Source organism: Typopeltis vanoorti, chromosome 18, assembly GCF_054136105.1.
Source record: "Typopeltis vanoorti isolate ZY-2024b chromosome 18, IOZ_Tvanoo_1.0, whole genome shotgun sequence".
NCBI classification, from domain to species: Eukaryota; Metazoa; Arthropoda; class Arachnida; order Uropygi; family Thelyphonidae; genus Typopeltis; species Typopeltis vanoorti.
Window position 1 is genome coordinate 11066170 of NC_143566.1, and position 26555 is coordinate 11092724.

Sequence of the window (26555 nt, forward strand, 5' to 3'; positions counted from 1 at the left end):
TACTGTAAATATGAAAGTATGAAAAATACATAATGTAAAAGAATATAAAAACAAACTGAAATGTTCACTTTTCAAATAAAAAAAATGTCTTGTGAAGGCTAAGTTGGCTGTTCTAAGGAATGTTGTTTTGTGGGAAGTTTTACCCCTTTCGATGTTGAAGGCTGAGGGTAGTTGGGGTCGTCTGAGTTGTCATCTTGACTTTGTTGTGAACAGCATCTCACAAACATGTCTAGAGTAGATTGTGTGGTCACATGCTTCTTGTCCTCGTAGGTGGCCTTGTGGCTAGACATATTGGAATAGATAAGGTGGCTAATATTTTCGAACTGCTCAGTGTTTGGATCCATTGATTCAAATTTTGCTAACGCCATTTCTATCAAGTTAAAAACCTCGGCTAGTCCCTTCGTTGTAAATTTCTTTGTCTGGTGGTTCAATCGGCTTAGTATTTTCTTCAGAATTTCGGAATGCCTTCAACTGAATAAGATCATCATTGCTTAGTGCTTCATTGTGACTTAGAAGAAGCTCATTAATGTCACTGTTATCCACTTCCAGCTCTAATTGCTATACCAGTTGCACACATGTCTCCTTTGCCTGCTGTAATGTGTCAACTCAGCATCCGTATCAGTCATTGTTTGCTCTCTCCTTCCATGAAACTTAAAATTATGGACCATTTCTGGGCAGAGTTTCTTCCACACAGCATTCATTGTTGTCTGCTTGATTTCATCCCAAGCCACCCTGATGTTTTTGATAGCGTTAAAGATATTATAGTTCTTCCAGAAATCACGTAGAGTAATGCCCTTACCACTATCAATGGCCTTGATTGCTTGGGAAAATGTACACCCAGATAGTAGGCTTTAAAGGTCGCAATAACGCCTTGATCCATAGGTTGCAATAGGGAAGTAGTTCTAGAAGGAAAGTAAACAACTTTACGTCAGGATCAAAGTCATTCAACTCTTCTGGGTGACTGGGGGCATTGTCCAGGAGGAGAAGCACTTTAAACGGGATTCCTTTCTCAGCACAATATTCCTTCAGCAATAAGGCTGTCAAAGATGCACCTGCACAAAGCCACAAACATGTTCATACACGCTAGTAGATTTATTACGTAACTGCGAGTCACGTGTTGCATAACTCAGGGTGTAACTGTACTTGGTTTTAATCTTTTCCCCAAGGAAGCAAAATAGTGTTTTGCATGTGAAATATATTCAGTTCTGAGCTACTAGTATGTAGGGGCTAATGTCATATCACTTGCCTTGTATGTATTCGATAATACAAAGCACACACCCTTATGTTACACAACATAATGAGAAGGGTATGTGCTTTGCATTATGGGATACATAATCTTCTTCTTTTTCTCCTCTCTTCCATCATCTATATGGATGATGATGAGGCCAAATGAACTCTTTCCAATTCTGGCTGTCCCTATAGAGTGCGCAGTTCTGTCCAGTTTGGTGTCGCTCATTGTAATTTGGTTTTTAGGTCCTCTTTTATTTTGTCTATCCATCTAATTTTGGACCGCCTTTTGGATGTTCTTTACCTTCCATTGTTGTATACAGGGCTTTAGTTGGTAACCTTTCTGTGCCCATTCTGGTCACGTGGCCAAATCATCGCAGCCTTCTTTCTTGGATTTTGTCTATTATTGTTATTTCTTGTTTTAGTCATTTCCTTATGTCTTCATTTCTTAGTCTATCCAGCAGAGATACTCCAAATCTGCTCAGTCAACCCATTGCAGCAGTTAATAATTTTTCTCTTCAGCTTTTTTGAAATTCCAGCATTCACTTCCATAGAGAAGTATTGGGAGCACTATTGTCTCATAGATTTTTACTTTTGTTATTTGTTTGATGTCTCTTTGCTTCCATATTTTATTTAGTCATCCAAAAGGTTGGGATGCTTGACTGATTCTTCTGTTAACATCTTTTGTAATTTCACCATTATACTCAACTACTCTACTGAGGTAGGTGAAGTTTTCTACTGCTCTAGATTCTTTCTATCAATTTTAGTTTTCAGATTGGTGTTTCTTTTCCTATTTGCATTTTTGTTTGGTTCTATATTTAGGTTAAATCCAAATTTCATATTCTTCCTTTATTTTATCAGAAATTCATTGTAGAACTTCTTCTGTGCTTGCAAGTAATGCAATATTTTCCCCATATATTTTGATTCCAGGATCTTCTTTGTTTAAGGCCTTACTGGTTGCTTCTTCCAGTGTAAGATTGAACAGGTCTGGTGACAGATTGCATTGCTGCTTACTCTCAATTAGATTCTTACTATCAATTTCAGTTTTCAGATTGGTGTTTCTTTTCCTATTTGCATTTTTGTTTTGTTCTATATTTAGTGATAAGATAATGATAACTAATATTTAAGGAATTGACAGCGTATACTAGAAATATAGATTAAATAAACTTTAATATATACTTTCCGATATTTCGGCGAACGTCACGTTGCCATCTTCTTGGGAACTTACTAAAAGACACGTGCACACAAGTACTAATAACAGCAAATGAGACTGAAGCTAGGAAGCTAGCGTTTCCTAAAGTCCTGATGGTGCCCCCTGGCGGGCTATATTGGTAGTTCTTGGCCTTTGGGCTGAAGTTCTTCTGATAAAAGTTTCCCAAATTTGGGGCAGTTTCATGCATCCAAATTTGTTGAGGTTTGGCATGTTCCTAAGGGCCGAGGCTGATTCCATGAATAGTCTTTCATACTTGAACTTGCTGCGGTGTATTACTGTGGCTTTCTTCCATCTTATTCTGTGGCGAGTATCCAGAGCGTGGTCTGCAAGCCCAGAGTGGCTGTACTGGTAAAATCGGATGTAATCCTTGTGTTCTGAGATTCTGATATTTGCTGTCCTGCCTGTTTGGCTAAAGTAGGACAGTTTACAGCTGCAAGGGACCTGGTATACACCAGGTAGGTCTAGGGGAAGTGGTTGGTCTTTGGTGGAGCGGATAAGGGATGCCAGTTTTCTATGTGGTCTGTAACAAGTGGTCAAGTCATGTTCTTTTAGGATTTTTTTGATTTTTTCCGAGGTTCTATATTTAGGTTTCTATATTCATTGTATATAGTACATAGTATTTTGTTCTATATTTATTGTAGAGCTTCTTCTGTGCTTGCAAGTAATGCAATATTTTATTATTATTATTATTCAGGGCTCCATGGAGTCAAAAGACTCATCGTGGGAGGTCCTTCCTAAGAACATAAAGTCTGTCAAGACTCATCGAGGGGAGGTCCCTCCCCCCCTGAGAAACACAAAGTCTATCATACCACTCCTTAAACTCATTGACTGTTCTCGCTCTCATCACTCCATCAGGCAATTCATTCCACGGTTCAACCACCTCCATGCAAAGAAACCATTCCTCACCCTCTTGCTCACAGTTTCCTTTCGTAACTTCCAGGGATGGCCTCTTGTCCATCACTCCCTCCTGCTGTTCAACCAAGCGAAAGAACTCCCCAGTGTCAACCCTGTAACCACCTCTCAACAGTTTAAAAGTCTCAATCATATCACCTCTCCTTCTTCTATCCACCAAACTGTGCAGTCCACATTCCCTCAGCCGATCCTCATAACCAAAATTGTACAGTCCTGAAACCATCTTTGTCATCCGTCTCTGTACCCTTTCCACAGTTAATTTATCCCCTTCAAATCCTGGGGACCAAATCTGAGAACAACAGTCTAAGTGTGGTCTGATCAGAGACTTATACAACAGAATGATAACCCTTTTATCTCTGCAGGTCAGTGTCCTTCTCATAATTGCAGCAATCCTCTGTGTTACCTTCACCACCTTTGCAATATGTCCCCTAAATTTCAGGTTTCTATCAATCATCAACCCCAGATCTCTTGTCTCCCCTCAGTATAACTCCTCCATAGAGTATGCAGCATCCCATTGATGTTTCCCAAACCTCAAGACCTTACATTTTGCTGCATTAAACTGACACCCCCCCCCCCATTCATTTGCCCATCTATCTGGCTTATTCAAATCCTCTTGCAGGGCTACCACATCTGCACTATTACTAATAATCCTTCCCAGCTTCGCATCATCTGCAAACAACTGAATATCCCCTCGCAATCCACTGACAATGTCATTGATATAAAGGTTAAACAGTATAGGTCCTAGTACTGAGACTTGTGGGACCCCACTTGTAACCCTTTGCCTCCTTGAAACTGCTCCACCATACACAACTCTCAGATACCTATCAGACAGCTGATCCTGAATCCAGTTGACCAGTCTGACATCCAGACCCATGTGCTGCAACTTATATATCAGCTTATCATGTGGCACCCTGTCAAATGCCTTTGCTAAGTCTAAGAAAATTGCAGTATATGCCTTTCCCTCATCTAATGCTTTTGTAACTTTATCATGAAAGGCTAGCATATTGCTAAAACAAGAGCACCCCTTCACAAATCCATGTTGACTCTCAGAGATAACATTACCCTCATCTGCCTAATGCTGTATATGGTCCTTCACCACTTTCTCCAAGATCTTACTACCCACTGATGACACACAAACTGGTCTATAATTAGACACTTCCAGTCTGCTACTGCCCTTATGCAATGGCACTATCTTACTTTCCTTCCTTCCATTCCATGGGCACCTTTCCAGTAGCTAGACTTTCATTGAAAAGCCAGGTCCGTTCCCTAGCACATTCTCTCAAAACTCGTGGTGAAATACCATCCAGTCCCCCAGCTTTACTGACATCCAGAGTACTCAGTATTTGAAACACACTCTCCTCCTGTACCTCTGAACACTCTCCTCCTGGTTCAGAGGTACAGGAGGAGAGTGTGTTTCAAATACTGAGTACTCTGGATGTCAGTAAAGCTGGGGGACTGGATGGTATTTCACCACGAGTTTTGAGAGAATGTGCTAGGGAACGGACCTGGCTTTTCAATGAAAGTCTAGCTACTGGAAAGGTGCCCATGGAATGGAAGGAAGGAAGGTAAGATAGTGCCATTGCATAAGGGCAGTAGCAGTAAACTCGGCGACACGCCATTTGCGACTGCAGCTGAATCCACCAGTTTAGGATAGGATTTTATTTTCCAAGTTTTCCATAAAGAGGTCAGCACATGAAGGTGAGAGTGGCCCTCTCCATCGCCAAGCGTGTTAATTGTTAGTAGATCTTATTTTTCCACGAAAAGTAGTTAGAATTTAGGCAGTGAGCAAACAATGAGGTTATATCTTGTGGGAACAAGGTACTTAATATGTCAATGACCTCCACTACAGGAACATTTGTAAAGAAAGAGGTGACATCTGGGCTGGCTAGAAGATCATTATCCGATATCCGATATGTTGATGTTTTTTAGCTTTTCCACAAAATGTTCGGAGTTTTTAATGTAACTCTCTGAGTTGTGGATGTGTTGTTGTAAGAGTTTCGAGAGATGTTTTGACAATATGTAGGTAGGAGAGTTCATATCTTGCTGACCTCTTTATGGAAGACTCAGAAAATAAAATCCTATCCCAAATTATTCCATAACCTAAAATTTGGTTCAGATATGTGGACGATATCTTCATCGTGTGGAACAACAACAAAGATGACCTATATGATTTTCTCAAAAAGATCAACTCCTTCCATCATTCTATTAAATTTACTCTGGAACTTGAAAGAGAAAAACAACTACCGTTTTTAGACATCTTAATCAAAAATAAATTGATGGCAGTATAAATCTATCGGTGTACAGAAAACTGACCAATACAGGTCGCTACCTACATTTCAGCTCTTCTCACCACTTCTCACATAAACTCAGCATTGTACACATGTTAAAGAAGAGAGCGATTCGCATCACAACAGACGAGACCCTTCAACATGAGTTAACATTAATTTCCAACAATCTGTACTTGAACGGCTATCCAAGTACAGAGAACAAGAACCAGCACAAAGAGAACAAGAAGATATTCAATATATAAAAACTATTGCAATTCCGTTTGTAAGTGGCATCTCCTACAAGCTCGCCAGCCTCCTCAAACAACACAAAATAAGAGTAACATTTAAACCAATAGAATCTATTCGTAAACTACTAAGATCTCCAAAAGACAACCACCCTTTCTATAAATATGCTGGAGTTTATAATATTCCATGCACGTGTGGCTCTAGTTACATCGGACAGACTTCGAGATGCCTTGAAATCAGGCAAAAAGAGCACATTGGCTATGTCAAAAACAACAGACAGGACATTTCTGGCCTATCATCTCATTTCTCCACAACTAACCATGTCATCGAGTGGGACAAAAGTGGTTCCCCTTACTTAGAGGAAGATTACCATTCAAGAATTTTCAAAGAAGCAGCCACAGTCGCCCGCTCTACTGTCAACCTTAACAGAAATCAAGGCCTAATACTCCCAGAGATATGAAAAACCCTAATCAAATCTTTAAAAACAAAAGAAATGAACTTTAATACAAACTACAGAAAGTTCCTCAGCAACAGCTAGCTAATCTTGTACATGCGATACGTGTTTCACGCACGTTCGATACTATTTTATTTGTAATTATTCTAGTCAGTTTTTTACCGTTATTCTTGTCAGTTTTATAGTTACACATAATTGTGAGATTGTTTCAACCTATATGTAAGTGCCCTGAAGACGCCAACAGTTAAAGTTTGGCGAAACTAGTTGGTTAAGTTAATAAAATTGATCAACACTTGATCTGCAAACCAAAAATGTTATTACTAATTCTCAAGAAAATAAACCTTCATTATGAAAAAGGAGATATTTATCCACAATTGAGTGATAAAAGATGGTTGTTACACTTATCATTTTTAGTAGATTTTTGTACAAAATTAAGCAATTTAAATTTAGAGTTACAAGGTGGAGATAAAAATTTAATTGACATGTTAAGTTCAATAAAAACTTTCCAACAATACTTACTTTTATTAAAGAAAAATATAAATGGCTGTGAATTTAGACATCTCCCATATTTATTAAAATTTTTTGAACAAAATCAAGAAATGCTTCGCTGTGATTTAAAAGAATTTATTCGTGAAATAGAATTAGTTGAGGAATAAATAAATTCAAGATTTAAAGATTTTAATAAAACTGAAATGATTGTATCTTTTATCAATAATCCATTTCAAGAAAACTTGAACATCACAGAAATTTCAAATAAAATTAGTGGTCTGTTTGATATAAACCAAGCTGAAGTAGATCTTGAGATAATAAACATTCAGAATAGTTTACATTTAAAATCAATAAACAATGAAGTCATTTGGAAGTATGCACATGAAAAATTCCCAATATTAACTGATATGGAGCGAAAAATTCTGTCATGTTTCGGATCGACATACTTGTCAGAGTCCGCTTTTTCAAATATGACCATCATAAAAAATCAATTAAGAAATCAAATTACAAATGATCATTTGGATGATTGTCTGCGATTGGCGACTTCATATCAACTTGACTATGAAAATGTTGTGAGATTCAAATAATGCCAAATTTCACATTAACTTTTTTTTTTTTAATATACCGTCATTTCCTGTAACTTGTGAGTTTGTAATCAATCTGTTGTTTTTTCTAACTTTGGTTTTCCAAAATAGAGAAATAAATATTTTATTCCAATATATTTTTTTTTTTTGTTGTTGTATTAAAATATCCATTGTAATAAAATAATTAAAAGTGATAAATAAATTTTTAAATACACAAAGTTTTTAGTTGTGTATTTTTTTTTTAGTTGTTTATTTGTGCGTAATCAGATATCAGGTTGGGGAACGTGATCTATATAAGAGAGTAGATCGCCAAATCGAATAACTTATATATAAGAGAGTAGATCGCCGAATAACTTTTTATAGAAAAGTAGCTTGCATCGTAAAAAAGGTTGAACACCATGGCCCTACACTATTCCCACCTCTATCATACCCAGATGGCTCATTTGCAACATCACCCATAGAAAAAGCTAACCTCTTAATTAAAAAATGGGGCACACATGAAAGAAGGTTGAGAAACACTGCATAAGGTACTTCGGGACCTTTAATAAGGATGGTAGGGTTTCAATGGGCAAATCAAGCTTATTTACCATTTAGTGTTCTTATTTGCATGTTGTTAACACAATGTTCAGACCAAGACTCATTTCCTTTGCAGCAAGGGCTTCTCTATGAATCATGCAATGTGTCCAAATACATTGTGGGGATTTTTCCCTCACAAGGACTTGTAAACTTTTAAACCTTCCAAACAACTGAGTTTCAGTGTTACTGCCATCTTACTTGCCAACTAACACTGAGTTGCAGTGTTATTATAAAAATATTGTGAGGTCCAAACAATGCTCTGTTGTTTTTTCTAACTTTGGTTTTCCAAATAGGGAAATAAATATTTTATTCCAATATATTTGTTTGTTTTTTTTTGTTGTTGTATTAAAATATTCATTGTAATAAAATAATTAAAAGTGATAAATAAATTTTTAAACACATAAAGTTTTTTGTTGTTTATTTGTGCATAATCAGATATCAGGTTGGGGGAACGTGATCTATATAAGAGAGTAGATCGCCGAATAACTTTTTATAGAAAAGTAGCTCGCATAGTAAAAAAAGGTTGAACACCACTGCCCTACACTATGCCCACCTCTGTCATACCCAGATGGCTCATTTGCAACATCACCCATAGAAAATGCTAACCTAATGGCATCACACTTTGCCTCCAGTGCATACATAACTGTCAATGGCAAATGCCCTTCAGTCATTCCAACTGCCCAACATACAACGAATGTCCCCTATATCCTTTTACCAAAAAGACGTCACAAACCTGCTGTCTAAATTAGACACAAAAAAGTCTCCTGGTCCAGACGGAATTCCTCCAATTATCCTGAAGGTCTGTGCATCTGAACTGACTCCTATCCTATGTCACCTATACACACTCTCTTACTCCACTGGTATATATCCCAAAACCTGGAAACTGGCCTATATTCAACCCATTCCTAAAAAGGGTGAAAAATCACTGCCATCTAACTACTGCTCTATCTCACTCACTTCAGTTCTCTCTAAAGTAATGGAGAAAATCATCAACTCTCAACTCCTAATCTACCTTGAAGGTACCAGGCTATTAAGTAACCACCAGTGCAGATTCCTCCAAAGCCGTTCAACAGGAGATCTACTCTCATACATCACCCATCACTGGACAAACACAATGGAGAAATTCTGCGAATCCCAAGTAGTTGCACTCAATATCTCCAAAGCCTTTGACCGAGTCTGGCACAAAGGCTTACTAAGCAAACTCCCATCATTTGTACTGCCTCAGAACCTCTGCAGATGGATTGCCACCTTCCTGTCTGGACGCACCCTGTGTGTGATGGTAGACATCTCCCTATCCTCTCACCATCCAACTAATGCCGGGATCCCTCGAGGATCAGTTCTCTCACTGACCCTCTTCCTTCTATATATCCATGACCTACTTCAGTTGACCTCTAACCCAATACACAGTTTTGCAGATGACAGCACACTACATTCCTCCCTTTCATTTGACAAACCCTACCCTACACAACTCACTTCAACCCACAGAACATCAACCACCACTGTCCTTAATTCCGACCTCCAAGCCATCCTCCGATGGGGCTCAGACAACCTTGTCAACTTCACCGCTAGTAAAACCCAGTTCTGTCTTATTTCTCACAAAAAAAGAACCATTTTCCCCCAGCATTGTTTTCGATAACACGCAAATTCACAGACAAGACAAAATTTCTCTTCTCAGAATTACCTTGACATCAAGCCTCTCCTGACATAAACACATCACAACCATTGCATTCTCAGCTTCCAAAAAAAACTAGGTTTTCTCTTTCGCTCAAGACTCTACTTCACCTCTAAACAGCTGTTAACACTATACAATTCACAAATCCGCCCAGCTCTCGAATACTGCTCTCACATCTGGAGTGGGGCTCGAAATAGCTCCCTCAAAATGCTTGACTCAATACAGAGGAGAGCAGTTAGACTAATAAAGGACCCATCCCTCACCAACTCGCTCCTCCCACTTTCACATAGATGCTTGGTCTCTGCAATCTGTATATTCTATAAATATTTTCACAGGAAAGGTTCATCTGAAACAGCATCAATAATTCTCCCACCCTGCACTAAGCCCATTGGAACACGTACAGCTGCCGCCCACATCCTTTTACAGTACACCCCAAAACCCACAGAACAAGTTTCTTCTCCTCCTCATTCATCCCTGCTACTGCAGTACTGTGGAACAGTCTTCCCCCTGACGTATTTCCCAAGGAATACAATATACAGGCGTTCAAATCAAATGTAAACAAGTTTCTTCTTTCACAACCCATCACCCATATACGGTACTAACGTACTATAGATTGACCAGCCAACCTCCTGTATATGGGCCCAGCACAAAAAAAAAAAATAAAAATAAAAATAAAAATCTGAGTCACTGTCTCTCTCTCTCTCTCTCTCTCTCTATATATATATATATATATATGAGATAATCCTCAGTTCCATCCATGGAATTGCTGATTCCTCATTTCTTGAAGAACTTTACAAACACCTCTTGCTTGACTCCATTCCATGAGTTTAGCTCATATTTGCATACCTCAGTAATTGTTGGTTTTTTTCACTCTTCCTGTCGGTGTCGAGTTATTATCTGCTTTTTGCATCCATTTATTCCATTCTTCTTTCATCAGAGCTTTGAAGGGCTTGTTGATAGAAATATCTAGTGGCTGTAGCTGACCTGTAAGTCCACCAGAAATAACTGCTAGCTGTGTTCGTAAATCCGCTGCAACCCTTTTTTTTTTTTTCTTTTTTGTTAAATATGCTAGGAACTGACCAAACACGAGCAGAGCTGGCATCTTCAAGAGCCCTCCAGGTCTTTTGGATCAAATCTTTGCAAACCAAATAGCCATTATCTCTTCATTCATCCAACATTTTTTTTATGAACTTGGACAAGAATACCAGGTGGTATGCTCACTTTAGGATACGTTTTCCTCTTAAAAATGAACATGGGAGGCAGTTTGGTACCATCTGCACAGCATGAAAGGACGGCAGTATAGTGTGTCTTTTCATGACCACTTGTTTTGATTGCCACTGTTTTCCCCCTTTCATATTTAACAGTTCTGTTGGAAGGCACATCAAAATTGAGAGGCACCTTATCCATGTTTGCAATCTCACTTGGTTCAAAAGCATATTTTTTCCGAAGTTTTTTTGACAAAGGAGTAAAACTGTTGGATTTTATCCTCATAAGCTGATGGCATTTTCTTTGCTAACTTGGTTTGTGTTCTCATCACCAACCCTTCTCTCCTCATGAAGTTAAAGCACCATTTTGCCTTTCTTGTGAAATCAATAATGTTCATTTCTCTTGCAAATCTTTTTGCCTCATATTGAATAAGCTTGGTTGACACACATATCATACTCTGGCACTGCTCCATAATCCAAGTCTTAAGCATCTGCTCCAACTTTGGCCATTTTGCTGGTTTTCCTCTTAAGGCTCTCTTCCTTTTTGACATCTTGAGTAGTTGTTCTTCCTGTTTTCTCCGCTGTCTAATCATACACTCAGTGAGAGGAGGTCCAGACTGTCTCTCTGAAGCTTTATTTCCATGTTCTTTTGCGTAATTGATGACTTTTAACTTGAATTTTGAAGAATATGACAATCGTTTTTTTTATTTTTGGACATTTTTATGGGCTAGTGCTCAAAATGCTAATGCATTAACTTACCTCGCCAACGAGTTTCAGACGTATGAATGCATTCAGAGTTCTAATTGGTTTATTCAGGATCAGCTGTTAATGACATCAATCGACAGAGTTAACAAAGGATAGTGATTGGCAGAAGCCTGTTCTCGGAGACAAGGTACCAGTATAAAATCTCTTATGGTGAAATAAAGAAAATTGTTTTTCATCTATATTGATTTTACATAGGTCATAAAATATATAAAATTAGAAGTGTATATAACCTGCTTTAATATATTAAACTTTGTATTATATTGTGACACTAACTGAATGTAAAACTACAAGTATATGTAACTAAAAGGATTAGACAGCATTATATTAGTGAGCTGGAGGTGAACAATAATCTCTGAGGTCACTGAAATATAGGAGCTTTGCTGCCAGGACTTAAAGTAAGAGTAGGTGATGTCAGGGTGCTTCCAGAAAATCCTGGAAGTTTGGATTGTAAAACAAGGGACATCAAATGATATTAAAAGCCGTGATTGGTAGGCAAAGGATTTTTTTTTTTTCAAATTTTTCTGGAGTCTTGCGAGTAGAAGAGTAGGGAGTCCCTCGAGGAGTTGCCCGGGATATCTTTTGAAGTTCGCTGGTAGGTAACCCCAGTGCAAGGGGAGAGTCAATAGAGGCCTTATTCAAAAGAACCTTCCGAGATGTCCTTCAACGAAAGTACCCACCCACATGTATGCTGATATGCTGAAACCGGAGCAGTTCCTAACATCGCCAAAGAACTATATTACTTTTCCAAGGGAGAGAACTTGCAAGACAACAACTGTCGAATAGTACCCGATCACAGCCGTTTCACAAGAATAAGGAAGGAACTAGCAGAACTCGCTCATACCTCTCGAAAACCCTAGGACTTTACAAAATACTGAGATCTAGTAAGTAGATTGCTTCATATTACTGTCCAAGATTGTTTGTGTAGATAATCAATGCTGGTCCTGTTTAATCAATTGTAGTATGTAACAAAGAAGTTAGAGAGTCTAGCGTTAGTCTGTATGTGCATAAATGAATGGTATAAGTTTGTATATTGCTTTTGTTAACTAACACATAGAAAGTATTACATATAATCTATCTTAATTTTCATAAAATTGAATGCAAGGCTTTATGGGCGATGGATCTTTCATGTGATAAATAAGTTGAGTTTGAGATTTCTTTGTTTAATGTCTCAAGTGATTAGCTTTACTTCATAAATTGTGATTCAAGCAGCACGTGATATGTCCATTGCTGTTTGTAAAATATTTGTCTTAGTTAAAATAAACACGTTTTGTTTTGTAAATAGCTTGCCTGATCTTTGTTAACCAGTGCACTGTCTCACAAAAACTATGTGAGACAGTGCACCTATGTGACCAAGGTAAAGTAACTGCCACGACTGTACAATTCAGAGTTGCTTGAGATTAATGAACAAGGGGTTATTATATGTGCTTAGCAGAAAATTTCTCATGTTTGTAAAGAAAAAAAAAAATTAAATAGTCCTTGTTGGCACAATCATTAACTAATATAAAATTTTCAAGGACTATTAAACATGAGCAATAGCAATCTAAATTGAGGATTTCCCTTAACTAGAGGTTTTTTCCTTATTTTATGACAGTAGCACGTATAAGGGTATACCTTACGATGTTGGTGGGGGGGGGGGTAAATTAAGCGGATTACTAGTGGGCTAAGGTCAAGTTATATAGTATCAGACATGAGTTTTAAGATTAGAACATTTTAGGCAAAGATAGAGGTTACTGTCTCTGAAGGAATTTAACATAAGCTCAAGTAGACACAGATATCAATGTGGAGGGAGGGATATTCATTAAAGATAAGAGTAACTAGAAAACAAAGACAATTACAAATGGTGCAAATCGACATTACAAATTAAATAATTAATAACTATCTACACTGGCAGTTTTGCCACTGCAACCACGGATATCTCAACCAGTTATACCCTGTCTATAAGACGACCCCCAGTTTTTGTCTAAAAATTTTAGAAAAAAGTATCGTCTTATACATGGAAAAATACGGTATATGTCAGGAATTTGATGATGTAATTTTCTTAATAAATTGGAACTAATCAGGCTCTAGTTCAGTATTGCAAAGTGTAAGGTTTCAAATTTGTTAGCAATGATGGATTTAGTGAATACAGTTAGTTAGGTCATTTTGATGGGGTGAATGAAATGTTGGATCTGGAGTAAACAGAATCTGTAGTTAAGGAGTCACATTGGTATAAATGTTGATATTACAAACACAATGGATTATGCTAATGATGAGTAGGTGTGACATGCAGAAGTAAAGAGCATATGTTTCCATCGTTCCTCAGTCAGGCCACATTTGGTTGCAGTGTGCATGCCTGTGTTTGTGTGCAGATCTTTTCACCTGGTTTTCAAGTGATGAGAATATATTAGAGACTGTCTCAGGTTGCTGAAGTACTGAGCATGAAATGAAAACATACTGAGGGAATGCCATTTGTAGAACTTCAGGAATTGGAGGTGATAAGATGGAGACATTTAACCCTGCGGAGGTCTCAGTCGAAAAAATTACAGCGTAGGTCACGTGTATCTGAGAGATGCATTCAGTACTAGTATGTGCTAAAATGTGATAAAACTTAAAAAAAAAAAAAGAAAAACACTGCAAATATAATACATGATGGTTTATTTATTTTCAGTTGCAATCTAGAAATTATTGGACAAAGAAACAAAGAAAAAAATAACAACTAAACCAATACTATACTGACATTGGGGGGGGGGGTCTCAGCATCTCTCAGATAGAATTTACTATGAAATATCACACACCTTTACATAACACGTTAAACCAAAACTGATTGCATAAACAGTGTGGAATATTGCTCGTAATATATGCATAAGCAACTACTCATGACTTCCAAACTATACACTGGATATGTGTAAGAATATTTTTGTATCTGTCAGATCAGCTGCGACCTCCACAGGGTTAAATTGGTAAGGGGATTGCTACTAGTTAAATATAAAGGATATTTTCACAGAATGAAAGTAGACTGGAAAACTAAAGACCATCTCTTGAAGCTATATAAGGACACTGTGGTTAGGGCACTTAGCGTAGGAACTCTGCATGCGGAGTCGTTGGTGAGTGGAATGCATTTCCTCAGAGCACATGATAAGTACAGAAGCAGCAGATACTCTCAGGAAATGCACTACACTCACCAGCCACTCTTCGTGCAAAGAGCCTATTTCTCACTTCCCTGACCAACTGTCTTTATTCAGCTTCTGAGAATGGTCTCTAGTACATGATGATACAGAAATGACAAATAACTTTAAGAGATGTTTTGATGAACTTTGTATATGACCATGGGGATCTTCCATAATGAGTATTTTGACTCCATGGAGGTCCAGTGTTAATAATAATAAATTTTTCTTTAAATAATCCTGCCATCTTAGATCAGCTATGCTTACACATTCTGTAATATGAATAATGTCAAGTTTTTTTTATAATGTCATTTTTAATATGGTTCTGCCATTAATGCCTTTCTTTGAACTTTTATTTTTGTCTCTGCTAAACAACTTTCTCTTATTCCATTTAAATCTATTTAGCTGACTTCTCATATTATCTACTTCCATATAATTTTGTCATCTTCACTAAAAGCTAGCCCAGTGGTTCAGCCAACAGGTCTTGGGTTCAAATCCCACCCTGGACATGGATGTTTCTGGATGTCTTCAGGTTGGAGATGAATTTCATTGTTCTGTGTGAGACCACTACCCTACTTATTTTGAGGCCTGAAGTGACTTGAAAAAGTTCCATGTTTAGTCTCTAGAGCAGGGTTTCCAGACCAGATGGAAAAATAAATAAATAAATAAATAAATAAAAATACCAAAAAATTAAAAAAAAAACAGTAAATATAGGAAAAAAATAATTAACCCACCTCTGTGGTATGAATGTACTATAGATTCACATACAAACCTTTTGTGGGTGGAAGCCACAAAATAAACATATCTAAAGGTGTTCAGTTCACTGAAAAAAATGCAGCTACCATGTTCTATTTTGCTCCCTATTTTGACAGGAAAAATTTATTTTCTCAGAATATTCAGTATTTCTGGTTGGCCAGACTTTGATCAACTGTTTTATTTCTGGCTTTGCTTTCTGATCCATATGTTAACTCGTTTGATCTTAGGCTGACCGCTCTCTCTCTCTTATTCTGTATTCAGCTGGCTTTCCACTATATCTTATTTAATTATTCTATTATCTATTTCCATATTATTTTGCTATCTTCACTAAAAATTGCTTAAAAGGCTTAAATGCATACCTTATTCTACGAGTTCACTGATGATAATGTTGTTATTTTTATACTTTTACTCCCTATTTCATAGCTTGTCTTTTTTTATTATTATTATTTTATGAATGTAATTTGTCCTACAATTATTTAAATTAATGAAATCTAATCAGAGACTTGTAACCCTTTAGGTTTTGTTTTTTCTTTAGAAGCGAGCTAAGCTTAATATCCATGATTTGAAAATCAGGTTTAATGCCACTTTCCTTAAAGATGTGGTCTCCACAAATTATAAATAACAATGAAGATAGCTTGCATCCTTGCTGTACACCTGAATTAGCATCAAACGATCTTTTTTGCATATCCTTTCTAATTCTAACAGCTTATTTACAATTTAGTTATAAACTATGTATTACTCTTTGTTTATTCCACTGTACCTTGTCATTTGCATTCCTGTGATCAACAAAACTTAGAGATTCCTATTATATTCACATGAAATCTCGACTGTTTCTTTCTTCATAAATTTTTTAAAAAAAATGTTCATGACTTCCTTGATTCAGTGTATGCTCAGCTTTTCTTCACCAGTTTTCTTAGCCTATTCCAAAGTGTTCTTGCATAAGTCTATCCTGGAATGCTGAGGTTAGAAATTATCCCTGGACAATAAATAGTTCAATATTATTATTATTAAACAAGCTCGTTCAGGAAATCCAAGAACTTGTTGAGGAAAGACAAATATACCTAAATATCTATCATATCTGTCCTTGAACACCTTAAACAGAGATGCACAACAACAACTAATGATAAACCATTCCCTACCACATGCCATGGACCTCGTGTTTGCTAAGCACACACACTCTTATGTAAGATTCTCTTACTAAGTTGTATGCTTCTATCATATATCCACTCCTGCATCTATTCCTCAAATCATGAAGACCACATTCCTTCAGTCTTTTGATGTGAACATTTCCCTAGGCAAGTTATTATCTTGATAGTCTTCGTTGCTGGATCTTTTCATCTATTTTCCCATTTGATTTAGTCCTTTATCCAAGTGTAAGCAAACAAAGTTTGCACCTGAAATAACTTCAGGACTTGGCTACTCATATATAGAGGCTGATGACTTCACATCACTTACCTTAGTATTCGATAATGCAAAGCACATATCCTTACGAGCATGTATAATGCCTATGTATTATTGGAAGGGTCATCACCCACACCAGTTTTGACCTTTATTAAGGTCTCATCACTTGAAGCCAGACACAAATGTGATCCCAAGGTTGAATAAATACACAAGTCATATTTCCATATACGAGTAGCCAAAAGGTGTCGCACCTTATTACTAAAATACTCTGAATGAGAGATAGAGGTTGGAATATCTGTACTTTCATTTCATTAAAGTTGATTATTGTGGTTATCGTGTAATTTATTATTTATAGTCATGCCACAGATACCTTTTAAGATTAGATGTTGGAAGTTTTTCCACTTGTCTATGCTATAAATTCAAGATGCCAAGAAATTATATTCTTGGTTTAATCCTCTATCCATGTGTAAGCAAACAAAGTTTGAGCCTCAAGTAACTTCATGGGATACCATTTTGGGATACTAAGGTAAGTGATGTGAAATCATTAATCGCTATAAATGAGTAGCCCATTCGTGAAGTTACTTCAGGCACAAACTTTGTTTGCTTACACTTGGATAAAGGATTAAACCAAGAAAATAATTTCTTGGCATCTTTAATTTATGTGTACAAATTAGTCCAATGTTGTATTATCAAAACTTCTTAAAGCATGAGAAAAATTTTCTTTTTCTTGCAAGTCGGTTCTTATCAACATTGCCGTTATCTGATGCAGTGACCTTACCACTTTAGCAGTGTTCCCCTTTAACTCTCTTTCCAGTATAATCCTCAGGTCTCTAGCTTCATGGGCTACTTGCAGCAATTTCTCATAAATTAAATATTCTGCCTTCAGTGTCCTCAGTCTGAAATGCATAACCTTTCACTTGACAACTGATATTCGTTACCACTTGCCCACACAGCTGATCTCTTCAAGTCATTCTACACTGATTTTGCATCATGTGTCCCTTATCACCGCCAACCTTCCTTATCAGCAAGTAACTGGATATCACCCTCTAGACTATCCCTGGTATCATTAGTTAAACAACAATGGCTGGGGTACAGAACCCCTTGGACCACTACTGATCACCCTACTGCTCTTATATTCACCACTTTTATACATCACTTTCTGACACCTGTTAGTCAGCCACTATCCAATCCATATTTTCATGTCTATTTTGCATACCCATCTCTTTGAGTTAGCATAGCAATCTTGCATGTGGAATCCTGCCAAATGCTTGGCAAAATTCAGAGGTATCAAGGTGTATCCATTCCCCTTATTGATATAGTTATGAAATAGTTTTATTTTTAAGCAAAGAGGCAAATCTCCTAAGAGATGATCTTTATATAGGTGTTATCAGTTGTCACTATCAGTTAACCTTATACAAATCACAAATCTTCCCAACAATGAATTTTGCTCTCACATTTCAGGTAGTGCCCATAAGAGTTCCATTAAAATACTTGACTCAATACAGAAAAGGACAGTCAGATTAATTAATAACCCATATCTTACCAACTCACTCCACCCATTTCATACAGACATCTGGTTTCTGCAATTTGTATCTTCTATAAATATTTCCATGATAAAGGTTCAAATGAACTAGCATCAATTATTTCTGCACTCTCTATTAAATTTCTTACAGCACGTGCAGTTGTCACCCAAACATCCCTTCACAGTTCAGCCCACAGAAACAAGTTTCCTTAACTCCTTCATTCCTGTTACTTATTTGTTGTGGAACAATCTCTCCTTCATGTTTTCCAGGGAATACAATATACAGGCCTTCAAATCAAAGGTAAATAATTCATTTCAGACAAATTATGGAGGCTACCCATGTTAGAAATAATTACTTTAATTTCCAGATGTTTTGACCTTCATATTAGGCCATCGTCTTGAGTATACACATAAATATACAAAGACAATCTATATTACGTTAAAAACAGTATGCCAAAGAGACAATGATTTGATCAAACATTATTCTACTGGCCTGACCTCTAGTGGAGGAAAAAACTACATCAAAGCTGTATACTGTTTATAACATTATCAGAGAACAAATTCATATATGTAGTTTTATTATGGCAACAGTGGTGTCCTAATCTAACATGAGTTAAGATTCTGAATTACTTATAGTCCTATGTATAATTAACTCTTGGACGAAAAGGTTATGTGGGTGGAATATGTGCCTTCCATATTCTTGGGAGTTTTAGACCATCATTATTGTTAAGATTAGGGTGGTTGATAAGAATTTCACAGACCTCCTTAAATCACATTTTGGTGTCTTTCCAGTCAATTCTATGTAGTGTATTCAGAGCATGATCAGAAAAGCTGGATATAGCTTTTCATAGTTATTAAATTTAATGTGCTGTTTATGTTCCTTTTTTTCGAATAGGAATTGTGCATCCTGTTTCACCTATATAGGGCAAATTACAGGTACAACGAATATGGTATATATTCCAGGGTGGGTCAGTGGAGGAAGTGGATCCTTGGATGAGTTGAATAAGTTCTTTAATTTTGCAGGAGGTTTAAAGGTGGCATTAAGGTTGTGTAACTGTAGTATTCTGTTTATATTTTGTGTGATATTCCTTTAATGTATGGAATGGTTACAGGTTTATTTTAATCTAGTTTATTTTTGTTTTTAAGTGAGATCTTGTGAAGAATTTTGTTGGTAGTGTTTTGACTGCAGCCATTTTTTAGGAAGATATTGCTGATAACTTTTAATTCATCTTTAAGTGCTTGTTCATTGAAACAAATCTTCAAAGCCTTGTTCGTTGAAACAAATCTTCAAAGCCTTGTTTTTTAGTGTATTAATAACTCCTGGTTTTTGTGTTGGATTTTGGTAGGAGTTTGTGTGTATGTTGGCCAGTATGTATAGGCTTCTAGTAAGCAGTGAAGGAAAGACTGCCAGAAGGAAGACATGTGACAAGTTTCTAAAAGAGGAAATGTGTTCTGACTTTTAGTCTCAGTTGTGAATTGTATGCATTTGAATTGTTTGTTTAGGTGGCTGAGGAAAGTGTCAAAAGCATGGTACCCATGGGAACAGATAGCAAAAACATCGTCAATATATCTAAGCCAGACTTTAGGTTTTAAAGTAAAGGAATCTAGAGCACGTTGCTCAAACAAAATCTACCATATCAAAGTTAACAGGTGTGGGGAGGGGGAATAATGGTGAGCCCATGGCTGTGCCTTCTTTTAGAATCCTTAGGAAACCACTGTTGCTATAATAAAACTATGTATATGAATTTGTTCTCTGATAATGTTATAAATAGTACATAGCTTTGATGTAATTTTTCACTGTGGTTAGGCGAGTAGAATAATGTTTGATCAAATCATTGTCTCTTTGGCATACTGTTTTTAACGTAATATAGCTTGTCTCTATATACATGTGTGTATACTCCAGATGATGACCTTGATATGAAGGTCGAAACATCGGGAAATTAAAGTAATTATTTCTAACACTGTTGTAGTCTCCATAATTCGTCTGAAATGAATGCCGATCACAATGTAGCACTAATGGAAAGGACAAATGTAAATAAGTTTCTCCTTTTCCAATTCGCTAGCCAAATGCATATTAATGTACTATTTATCGATAAATCAACATCTCATGTATGGATGCAACATAAAAAAAAATATCCAACCAATTCAGGATTCTTAAGTTTTAAATTGTCTGCCATACTTTGAATAGAATGAGAGTGACACCATCAATGACATACCAATATCACTGCATGGGATCAGGAACCCCCCCCCCCCCCCATTTTGAGAGGATGTTTCCTGTGAGGATGGTTTAGTCCTTCTAATCATGAACTGACAAAATACGTGGCTGCAGGATTTCACACTGGCTGATTGGGAAGCCGCCAGATTCGTTATTAATGGTTTCCTTCCCATGTACCATCCAGTGGCTAGCCTGCAGAACTGTTTTATTACTGGCATCACTCTCCTCTTCAAATGCCTGCATTGATGACCTGTGCAATGTTCCCTCCACACTACCAAGAATGGCTCCCTTCATGTTGCACATAGTCTTCTAATGAAAAGAAATCTGAAGAATCCTCAATAATCTGAACACAAACAAGGCATCTGGTCCTGATGGTATCCCACTTATCATGCTAAAAAATTGTGTCACAAAACTAATACCTATCTTGTATCGCCTCTTCAATCTATCCTATTCAACCTGCAACTACCTTACAATATTGAAAGTTTATTTTTCACTTGGTTAGAGTATAATAAGTTTAGTTTAATCCTTTATCCAAGTGTGAGCAAACAAAGTTTGCACCTGAAAGTATCTTCAGGACTGGGGTAAGGTGGTACAACACCTGGGAAACTCGTTGCAAAGGTGGAGCAAGCTACCAACATTCCTGTCTCAGTACCTCCTGTAATGCAAAACACATCTCCTTGCGGATATGTCTAATGTTATGCATTAAGGGAAGGGCCACTACCCAGACAAGTTTCGACCTTTATTGAGGTCTCTTCAGTGGGAGCCAGGCCCAAGCTGAGATACCACGCAGAAGCATTCGCAGGATCTCTACCTATAGGAGTTGCCAAATGGTGTGCCACCCCACTGAAGAGACCTCAATAAAGGTCGAAACTTGTCTGGGTAGTGGCCCTTCCCTTAATGCATAACATTAGACATATCCGCAAGGAGATGTGTTTTGCATTATAGGAGGTACTGAGACAGGAATGTTGGTATCTTGCTCCACCTTTGCAACGAGTTGTCCAGGTGTTGTACCACCTTACCCCAGTCCTGAAGATACTTTCAGGTGCAAACTTTGTTTGCTCACACTTGGATAAAGGATTAAACTAAACTTATTATACCTTACAATATGGAAGCAGGTCTACATCCAGCCCATCCTAAAGAAAGGTGATAGAAGTCAACCAACAAACTATCGCCCAATTGCTCTCACTTCTGTTCTCTCTAAATTTATCTTCATGTTGGTCATCAGCAGTCAACTCTTGAACTACCAACTAATCAGGAATATGGATTCCACCACTCATGATCCACAGCTGATCTTCTTGCCTTCAACACCCACCTCTGGACTCAAGCCATGGAGAAATTTGGAGATGCGCATGTGGTTGCCCTCGACATTCCAAAGGCATTTGATCAGGTTTGGCACAAAGGCTTATTTAACAAACCGTCATCCTATGGTCTGCCTTCTACACTCTGCAACTGGATCACCAACTTTCTAACTGATCGCTCACTTTGGGTCATGGTGGATGGTCTCTTCTTCCTCAGATATCCCTACCAGTGCAGGAGTACCTCAGTGTTCTGTTCTTTCACCCACTCTCTTCACCATCTACTTCCAGTTCAATCAATAGCTTTTCCATTAACAGTACTCTCCATTCCTCCTTTTCCTTCAACAAACCTTGTAATGCTCAAGATCTATTAAAATCCTCAAGATCTACCATGACCTGAACTCAGATCTCCTAGCTGTATCCCTGTGGGGCAAGGACTACCTTGTATACTTCAGTGCCACCAAAACTCAGTCCTGTCTGATCTCTCACAAGAAAGAACTCGCATCCCTCCCCCCCCCTCCCCCCCTCCCTTACCTTCAGTAATACTGAGATATCTGAACACAATCAGATTTCTCTACTCAGACTGACCTGCACCTTTGATCTTTCCTGGCACAACCACATTTTAACTATAGCTTCTGCAGCCACCAAAAAACTTGAACTTTTTCACACTAGACACTACTTCACACCTGCTAACTTAATACAAAGCCCAAATTCATCCAGCTATGGAATATTGCTCCCATATTTGGGGTGGAGCACCAAAATCCTCTCTAAGATTGTTTGATTCTATCCAGAAGAAGACAATCTGGCTAATTAATGATCTCTCTCTCACACAGATGTTCAATTTTTGCCTTGTGCCTCTTCTATAGTTACTTTCATGGACAGTGCTCTGCTGAATTGGCCACTATTATTCCTCCACTCTCCTTGAAAAGCATTAAAACAAGAGCCACTGTTAACCAACACCCCTTTACAGTCCATCTTGAAACTTATTGAACCAATTTCACATCCTTCTCCTTCATCCCATCTATTTCTGTCCTTTGGAACAGTCTCTCCCACTATGCCTTCTTCCAAAGATTACAATCCTGAACTGAGCTGTTTAAGCAAAATGTGAACAGATTCCTCCTTTCTTTATTCTTCTTGCCACACACGGCACTAATGTACTTGTAGGTCTTATGGCCTTTCATGTGTGGATCAGATATAAAAAAGCACTCGTATATCGTATCAATTTTTTTTTCTTTTCTGCGAAATATTTTTTTATTTTTCACTCAAATTTCCAAGGGAATCAGGAAGTGACAGTACTATCCTGAGGACAGCAGTCTGTTTATGTTGGAAATTGTTTATTGTATTTTATCAAAAGCAGTGGGATTTATTATTAGTTTAAATTTTTAACAAAGCAATGGTGAAGTAATACAATGACAGACTAATTTTGCTAATTAGATATTAAATTTCAAGTAATAAACTTTTCTAATAATTTCTTTTCGTTTTTAGTTATCACATGAATATATCTATTGACAAAGCAGTTGAAGCTATAATAGCAGTATTTATTTTAGTTACTGGATTTATACCAAAATTCAAGGCATACGGTGGTAGTCCAAGAGAAAATTTAGCATTACAGAATGTGCAGGTTTGTTGTATTTTATTTTAAGATAATTTATGCTTTAATGTTCATCATTACATTTTTGCCAAATTTGTATTATTTGCTTTATTCAGAATATTTTTGTAAGCATATTCAGTTAACAGTAGTATATCATGGTTTTAAATATGCATACAAAATGCTGTATGATGGGAAAAAAACTGATATATAAAAATATTAGTTTTCTTCTATTGTATGCAGTTCTCTTCAAATGGTGTGGTTCTGCTTTAAAAAAAAATTCCTATGTTATAAATGAAATAATAGGCATTTCATTTCATTTTCTTGAAGTAAGACACAAGAAAATGTAGAAATTTCATCAGTCTGCAAAGAAATTCTTCTTTATTATTGACTCAGCACTTAGTAAAGAAGAAATAAAATAAAAATTCAAAATGTAAATAATATAGAAGTAGATTTATGGATATAGCAGATTTAAAAAATGTTTTTCCATTTGGGGTAGGAGGAACGAATAGAAAAGGGGAGGAATACATGGAATTACCTCAAAGTTAATTAAATATAGCAAAGTTAAATATAAATTAAATATTCTATACAATATATACACGAAAACACAATATAAAAGTATTATTTATTAAATATATTGCCATATATTTCAATCTGAAATTAACTGACCATCGTCAGTGGCTTACAAAAAACCATTGTTACAAGGTAGAATGCAAACATTTGATTTATTCGAAATAGAATAAATTTCTATTTATTCTGTTTCGCGTGATGTTAAATCGCCAATAATGCTATGCTTTAACTGAAGAAAAGGTTAATCATAATAGTGTAAAAATAAATTGCATATATATTATATAACTTATAATATCATACTCAACAGATCATCAGATAGATGTGGTATCTAGTTGGTTTCTTAAGACCTTATGTCTTTATAAAATACCATTCTTGGTTTTAATAGTATTTCAAAAAAAAAAAAATTAATGATTAAAAAAAAAAAAAAAAGGAGAATGTGTTATTCTAATCAAACTTTCCCATATTTTTGATAAACATAGGCAGTCATTCAGATTCAAGTTAGGGCAGTGAAGCATGGCTCCATGCACTCCTAAAATAAGCATTTAAATTCGTAACGTCATCTATGTAGAAGGCCCGTTTCAGACCAAAGAATGATGTGGTCTGTCTCTATTCAGTTTTGAGCTAATCCAGACTTATTGGATTTATTGTGGAAAATATATGATTATGTTCTTGTATTTTTTTTTCTATTGAGCGTCCAGTTTGTCAGAAGTAGGAAAGATGGCAATCATGTGGAACTTGGTGTTTGAAGGAAGCTCTTTTCATGAAGGAATAAAGTTGCAAACTTAGATGTCTTTTGATGTCTCAAAGACATCATTTAGATCAGTATTTCTCAAAGTGTGGTATATTTACCCCCCAGAGGTACTTGAAAGGTCTTCAGGGGGCACGTGACAATTTTCTGCTGTGCATCATTAACACATGGAATCATTATTAAGAAAAAATAATTATTTTAAATGTATATATAAATGAGTTGCTGCTTTGATGTTAACATCGGGGCGATAGTAACTCGTGCCCTGTGGTAAACAACACACCCTCCCCAACGGCCACTATACTGCAGACACAAGAAAAACAAGTAGTTTTATTATGTCACTGAATAAGGTACAGAGACATTTGCAGGCTGTGTAATATATTTCTCAACAAATAGTGCAATTACAGACAACTGGGATAAAAACGGCACTAACTAATGAATTACATGTCCCACTTCCACAGAAACTGCTGTATAGACTCGAGCAAAACTATGTTGCACCAGCAACATCTGGTTTTGCTTGACACCGCACCGTCGTGAATGTGTTAAAACTAAGAAATATATAGTGAGTGTGTTTCAGATATTATGGAATTCACTTGAAGAGAATTAGCATTTCAACTCAACTGTTGGCTTGCTTTTGTCTTTGGGTCACATGATCTTTTGTTAATACTGCACCAATCATATGCATGTCTTCATAGCTGCTCTATTCTATCTCTACTGGACTGGATTGTTCATTACATATCTCAAGTCTTGTAAATTACTTGTAATTTTTGCTTGAAATAATGGGAAAGAAGATGACGCTATTTGGGTAGATGACTTTGACGATGCACACAAGGAAACCACTCTCAAGTCCAGAAGTAGCAATAATTAATAGGAACTTCATGGTAAGTCATTTTCAGTTTTTTTCTGAAAACTTTAGTTTCCGAAAATCCCTGCTATCTCGCACCATGATTTTTTTGAGAAAAATTTTGGGAAAAAAATTGTGAGTTATATTCGAGTAAATACAGTAATTTTTTAGTTTTCAGATTCTTAAAGTGTGGATCATTGGTTAAAGACTGGGTTTAAAAAACATACAAAAGAGAGCAATATAGAAGATACAAGTAGCTGTAAGGAACAAGAAAACATTGATATTGTATCTGGATCAAATGAAATTGATAAAGGTGTCGTCTGACATTTGTAAAGAACCAACTAGGAAGACGATGAAAAAACTTCAGAAGTATGATATGAATTACTTGAAATGTGAAATGAAGAATAACCTATTCCATTATGTGTCATTTGTGGTGAAACTTTAAAAAATGAAAGCATGAAACCATCTAATTTAAATCACCATTTTGAATCGAAACATAATGATTACAAGGACAACCTGTAGAATTTTTTCAAAATAAACTAAAAAATTTAGAAGAATCTCAAAAAATTATGTCGATCATGTCAGGAGGTGAAAATATGAAGGCTTTAGAAGCTTCATATAGCGTATTGCTATTAATAGCAAAAAGTGGTGCAGCGGAAACAGTTGGTGAAACTTTGGTCATGCCTGCTGCAAAAATAACAGCAGAAATTATGATCGGAGATAATGCAAAAAGGTCTTTTGATCAGATTTGCCTTTCAAATAGTGCTGTTCATTGAAGGATCACTGAAATGGCTGAAAATATAAAACAATCATTGTTATCTGATATATGTAACAGTCGTTATTATGCATTGCAGGTCAATAAATCC

General features: G+C 36.6%; 1 protein-coding gene across 1 annotated transcript in view; it reads left to right on the forward strand.

Moving 5' to 3' along the window:
* Nadsyn (NAD synthetase) overlaps positions 1–26555 on the forward strand; it is a 396250-nt gene that overhangs the window by 215257 nt on the left and 154438 nt on the right. The window contains exon 14 of the mRNA XM_090408625.1: positions 23428–23563. Coding sequence (XP_090264751.1) covers positions 23428–23563 — 136 coding nt within the window. The remainder of the gene's footprint in view (positions 1–23427; positions 23564–26555) is intronic.